Source organism: Sycon ciliatum, chromosome 6, assembly GCF_964019385.1.
Source record: "Sycon ciliatum chromosome 6, ocSycCili1.1, whole genome shotgun sequence".
Lineage (NCBI taxonomy): Eukaryota > Metazoa > Porifera > Calcarea > Leucosolenida > Sycettidae > Sycon > Sycon ciliatum.
Genome location: NC_088648.1, coordinates 34278842 through 34285106, shown reverse-complemented (window position 1 = coordinate 34285106; position 6265 = coordinate 34278842). Strand labels below are relative to the sequence as shown.

At 45.7% G+C, this 6265-nt stretch overlaps 1 protein-coding gene and 1 long non-coding RNA gene across 3 annotated transcripts; one reads left to right on the top strand and one right to left on the bottom strand.

Moving 5' to 3' along the window:
- The first annotated feature begins 567 nt into the window (after positions 1–567).
- LOC135819953 (uncharacterized) lies at positions 568–1543 on the top strand. The gene is made up of 3 exons (XR_010554020.1): positions 568–796; positions 1159–1238; positions 1460–1543. It is a non-coding gene; the product is annotated as an uncharacterized LOC135819953 (long non-coding RNA).
- Positions 1413–3142, bottom strand: LOC135819952 (uncharacterized). 2 transcript variants are annotated; one of them, XM_065333249.1, is made up of 2 exons: positions 2753–3142; positions 1413–2052 (listed from the first exon to the last, which is right to left on the bottom strand). In XM_065333249.1, the coding sequence occupies exons 1-2, from the start codon at positions 2868–2870 to the stop codon at positions 1727–1729; spliced, it is 444 nt and encodes a 147-aa protein (XP_065189321.1). In that variant the 5' UTR covers positions 2871–3142; the 3' UTR covers positions 1413–1726. The 2 variants fall into 2 exon arrangements, 1 of the variants encoding a protein (XP_065189321.1); XR_010554019.1 differs by lacking the exon at positions 1413–2052 and adding an exon at positions 2216–2488.
- Between the last annotated feature and the right edge of the window lie 3123 nt (positions 3143–6265).

The following is a 6265-nucleotide window of genomic DNA, read 5'->3' as shown; positions in this document are numbered from 1 at the left end:
ATGCTGCGTGTGCCAGGGTAATTGTGTGAGAGTTGGTGATACCAGCGAGGGTGTAGGTGGGTCCACCCCACCCCCGCCGCCAGAAGAGCCGTTGGCGGTTCCTGTGCTGGCAAGGACAACGGCGGTGCTGATGGAAGTGGCAACTAACGTGTTACTTGGGCGGCCTAGCTCTCTCACACGACACTGCATTTTATGTTGGCTCAGTCTGTACCACTGGCAAAGGGTGTGGGTTCTTGCGTGGTCGATCACGTTTCGGCCGCTTAAATTTAGATTCCTCAAGCAGAATTTACAGCGGTACATGCTGTTTGATACGTGCGATCAGGTGTTGAAGGGTCCTACCAACGTACCGGCTTCCACAACTCCGGCACTCAAATAATTATTGATAAACCAAATGGCTCAAAAGATGGAATGGTGGGACACCTTCCTCACCATGAAAAAATTATTACGTAATCTTGTGGCCTTTTTGTACTTCCTCTACTCTAGTGGTTTTATTGCATCTTAACTACTTCAGTTTCATTGGTTGGTATCAGGGAGTCGTAAAATACCGGGAGGCGACAGGCCACACATTTCACGATCCGAGGATTGCCGCACTCGACCCGCGAAATTTGAAGCGTGATTGAAACGTCGTCGTCATCTTCTTTTTCTCAATTGTTTTTGCTATATGCTTCGAGGCTATTCTGGATCTCCAGAGCGAAAGCTGGTTGTTTCTGATACGTACCACGCATTACCTTAGGTTGAGCCGTGGCTTTTAATTTTTTTTGGAAGTTCACTGCTTTGGAGACGACGGAATGTCAAGGTAAGTTATTCACGAAATGTACTCAAATTTGAATTGAGTCAATGCGAATGACACCCTGTTTTCGGAATAGTTCTCCACTAAACACACCATGCCCATGGCCCCTTCATGTTGTCCAAGTTCCATTCTAGGTTTGTGTGAAGTTTCGAGATGAAGTTCGACGATGTACTCACCTTTCCATGGAAGGGAAAAAAAAGTAGCATACCAAACAGAATCCATGCAGTATTTGATGCCACTATCCTCATTCTTCTGCATTCAAAGTGTTTCACATCTATATGGCCCATGAACTGCAAACAATATTAATTTTGTCATTTCTTAAAACTGTTCATAGCTGTTCATAACTGTTCTGAACACATTGCCTTCAGGAAACGTAAGGCCGAGTCGCCTCACCGACTGAGCAAAGTTCTCTGCGACGAAAGTCACACTATCGGCGAATGCACTCAAGGTGAATACCCGTCAATATCCTGTATACTGCTTGTACAGCTTATCACAGTAGCATACACACAAGCACACATACACACACACACACACACACACACACACACACACACACACACACACACACACACACACACACACACATGCATGCTCGTGCACACACAAGCGCAAAATTCACATATCACTGGTTCAGTTGTTTTTATCTGTGTCGTATTTTGTCTTATACAGAGCTTCCGAGCCACGCCGAGTCACCTGACCAACTGAAGAAGGTTCTGTGCGACGAAAGTCACACTATCGGCGAATGCACTCAAGGTGAATACCCTGTGGACTGCTTATACCACTTATCACAGAAGCACACACACACACACACACACACACACACACACACACACTCACACACACACACACACACACACACACACACACACACACACACACAAGCGCAAAATTCACATATCACTGGTTCAGTTGTTTTTATCTGTGACGTATGGTGTCTTATACAGAGCTTCCGAGCCACGACGGGCCACCTGAATTCTCCAAACAAGGCTGAAGGCTTGTCACGGCATCCTTGCCAAATAAAGGTATAAGCTGCAGCAAGTTGTCGTTGCGACACCTTGCTCCTTCCAGCTCACGCCGCACGGCCACCAAGCACCAACCACCATGGTACTTTTCAGCAAGGTGAGACAAATTGTCAATCACCGGTTCGGGGATGGCTTCAGCAGCTTTGGATGGTGCTATTGACGCTTTCCTGATAGCAGCGGCAGCCGTGGCATGCAGGTAGCTTATCAGATTCGCTAGCACTGCAGATGTAACTTCCAAATCTGAAGAAGAGAAAAGAAAAAGACAACATATAAGGACTGGTGGTTGCAGAGACTGTACTAGTATTCAAAAGCCAGCGTTTGCATACCTAGTCTGCATACCTAGTCAGAAGCCAATTTTTTCCAACATGCATGCAAAACGCACTGACCTTCACAATGATTTTCACTTCGGGAATAGCTGTTGCGATGACGGACAGCATTTGTTGCCATGCTTGCGAAATATCAGCACCCTTGCATGCCTTCAGCTGGCACACTTCCTGGCGTAGCAGATTTGCAGTACCTGATGCCTTGTGTAACCGTGTCATAATAACATGCAGGAATGACTCCGTCGCCTCAGTAACACTCGCCTGTCTCATTGTCAGCAGTTTGCAAATTCCATGGATCACTGCACCTTCCATAGGCCTGTACACCATGATGGCACTACCACTCTTACATCGATCTGCACATAGACAAAGTATGGTTTGAGGATGGAGGTTTACATCATCTACGGTGATGATACATACTAGGTACACACGTAAATTTTCAGGACTTCAATAAATATCCTGTCACAGTGAACAGACAATGCATCGTGGGCAGACTAGGATGAAAAGGATGGTGTCGACCACCTAATTTATCGGGTCAGTTCGGGCACTTAGGTATGCTACAGATTATACATTCGTGTCCACAAGGAAGAGACAAAAACATGCAAACGAAAGAATCTCACCTGTAGCCCACAGCTGAACATCCCCACAACTCAGGTCACCAAGTGAATACGTGGCGTCATCTACATCTTCCACGGTGGACTCATCACTTTGGCAGTCATCTCTGTCAAGCTCCATCATCCTTTACTTCGAAGGCCAAGGCACAAAGTATTATTACTTAGAAAAACAAAACGAACTGCTGACACTGGATTCGTTGTGTGCAGGATAATTTTATTGAGTTTTCAAATTTTTTGGACCAAACAGCGAACGCGTCCTTTTGCATGACCTGCGCCGCTTTGACCTCATGGGAAGTCCCTCGCCATGCAGCGCGTGAGGTCTCAGCACTCGTGCCCGAGCTGAGGCAATCATCCGACGCGGTTGTGCATCTCGTGTCGCCTCCCGGTATTTTACGACTCCCTGGTTGGTATCCCTTAGTTCCATAGTTTTCCCCACTGATGATTGGAACGAGAAAATCGTTTTGGTTTTCAGTATTTATTGTTATAAAATGCACATACATGTCGAACAAGTCACGTAGTTGCGTGATGTCTACAGCCTTTATCCCATTCATAGATATAAAATTATTATCTCCTCGCAGATTAACTGGTTTAAGGGAAGGACAAAAACTGGAAAAGTCTGAAGAAAAAACTGACTGTCATAATCAAGACTCGAGCCAGTGACCCTCGTTTGTAGCCAGCGATGTTCTTACCACTGAGCTATGATCATGTAGTCGTCATCCCAGCAGAGGCATCCTGGCAGATCATTAAATTTTGTATATTTTTACTTGTTTATTGTTTCACGGAGAAGGCAGACAGCCCTAACGTGCCGGTTTTCAATGAATTGTTTTGAGTGTCGCCTGCACAAGAGGTGGTTCTGTGATCCAGAGCTGCATGGAAAAAAAGTACGCATACAAGCTAACAGGGTACGAGTACGATACGTGGAAACCTAACGAGGGCGACTAGCTAGATTTTTCAAGAATTAAAAACAACACCTTTCAAGAACTACTGGTACTTGACCAGCGGGTCCTAATCCGTGGGAAGTAGCGTAGTATGAAGCTGACTTCAAGTACAAGTAATAGTAATACTAGCAATAGTTGAAGCGGAGCCAAGCTAGGAGTACAAGTGTTAGTCGTAGGTGACACGCATGATCGGCACGTCCTTTAGAATGTTGAAACCTGTCATGCACGACGGCTTGTGTTTTTGATATTTACTGGAATAGGGTGCAAACGTGAATCTTACGACCTGATGTCATTCAGCTACACTGACTGACCGCGGGCGCCTGCTGCGTGCTGGCGCGTAGATCTACTGAGCACTTGGACTCGCTGAGTGTATGGTCTAGCTCTGGTAATAGTAATACTGTAATACTAATAGTAGTAATAGTAGTAATAGTAGTACAAGAAGTAGTACTGGTTGATTGCCGACAAGCAAGAGTCATAACCTGGTAATGTAGCATGATTTTACTCTTGCTACAAGAGATCATTTTCATTTTTGCGAAGGCTAGCAAGCACTTCGGTGGAATAAGTTAGTTAGCGGTGGTCGTTTTGCACTGGGGACAATGCTACCCGAAATTTACTGTCACCCTGCTGTCGGATTATTGATTCTGATGGGAATGTTTGTTTGGGAAGGGTATCTGATTTTCAATTTGTTGATGCAAGTCCACGAACATTGGGAGATAATTTCAGAAACTTGGGTAAAATAAGCATTCATGAATGTGTTCCAGGCGTGTAACATATTATCAAAACTTATAGGTGTCCCAATACCTTTGTTGAATTCGAAACAGGACGACTGACGACATATCCAGACATTACAACGGGAACAGGTAGGTTGGGACGACATTTATTTTAGACGACGAGACAAGAGACCAAGACGAACGAAACGACTACATGATGATTATTGACGAGTGAGAAAAGAGAGAAAGAGATCAAGTCTGAACGGCAAGATAAAGGGCCTGGGTAGCTATGGCAAATATGGGCGCGCAAGTAGCTACCCAGGCAAACGGAACAAAAGGAGACAAAAGGTGAGTACGAAAGTGCATGCAGGCCAGCTAGAAAAGGTACGGGAGGAGGTACCTAACATACCACCCCTCCATGAAATAAAATCCCGCGTCCTCGCGGAGAGAGAAAAAAAAGAGAGAAAAAGATTTTAAAAAATGACTGGAGGAGAAAAAACACACACACACACATATTGCACGCGCGCACGGATCTCACGAAAGTGTTTACTAAAATTGCACTACAGCTCATTCCTGTACTACTTACAGTGTGTAATAACTATTGGAGTTTGACGAGGAACGTGAATTACTAGTATTTTGCACGGCTAATACAGCCTAGTTACACTTTTGCTAAACATTCAAAAATTAGAGCGTGGCTCACCATGATCGGACCCCTAACTTGGTAATGTTTTACGAACACACGCGCGCGCACACACCACAAAAAATTCAGGAAAATAAATTTGACGAAGAAGCATACAAAAAAAGAAAGAGAGAAAGGTAGCTGACCTGCATGGCTTGAACGAGACGAGGTGGACATACACGAGACGAGGTTGGCGTAGGAGAGACGAAGTTGATAGAGACGAGACGAGGTTGGCGTAGGAGAGACGAGACTGATATGGACGAGACGAGGTTGACATAGACGAGACGAATGGCGGTTGAGGACGGCTGGGCATGGAATGATCTCAGGGTCGTGGGTCGATCAATAATCGTGCGCCAATGTTGAATTCGAAACAGGACGACTGACGACATATCCAGACATTACAACGGGAACAGGTAGGTTGGGACGACATTTATTATAGACGACGAGACAAGAGACCAAGACGAACGAAACGACTACATGATGATTATTGACGAGTGAGAAAAGAGAGAAAGAGAGCAAGTCTGAACGGCAAGATAAAGGGCCTGGGTAGCTATGGCAAATATGGGCGCGCAAGTAGCTACCCAGGCCAACGGAACAAAAGGAGACAAAAGGTGAGTACGAAAGTGCATGCAGGCCAGCTAGAAAAGGTACGGGAGGAGGTACCTAACACCTTGCTAGACGTGTCGTGGCCAGGAACAAGAGTGTGAGTGGATAACGAATGGAGGCCTCTGCAGTCTGGGTGGTCAAAGGTATCACCGTTTGATCGCAACGAGCCAATCAAGATAAAGCAACGCAGAAGGACATGGAGTGTCTGACGAACTATGCACCAGTTGGAAACGACGCCGCAACAGTCGAGCCGATGGATGCTACATGAATGTCCAAGCAAAGGATGATGACTTACTTCGCTGGCAAGCTGCTGTCCTTGGACCGCCAGGTAGCCTGTATTTAGACACACGCACTCCAGCTCCCTTCTACCCCTCTTTGATCCCCTTCGCTCAGCCTTAAAACCCGATTATCAGTTCACTCCATCTTCCTACGGTGCACTGCTTTTACTATTGTTTTGTCCTATCCCAATCTCAAATTCTCCCCATTATCGTTTGCAAAGCCAGTGCTCCCCTCTTGGATGCACATATTTCTTTTCTCCTATGTATCGGCGCACAGGAGTAACAATGATTCCGAGACCTTTGGTCGG

Bases quoted from the DNA above. Each gene is read 5' to 3' on its own strand.
- LOC135819952 (XM_065333249.1), bottom strand. From the start codon at position 2,870: ATGATGGAGCTTGACAGAGATGACTGCCAAAGTGATGAGTCCACCGTG. The intron at 2,053-2,752 runs GTGAGATTCTTT...TCTCTTCTTCAG, and splicing joins TGTTCAGCTGTGGGCTACAG to ATTTGGAAGTTACATCTGCA.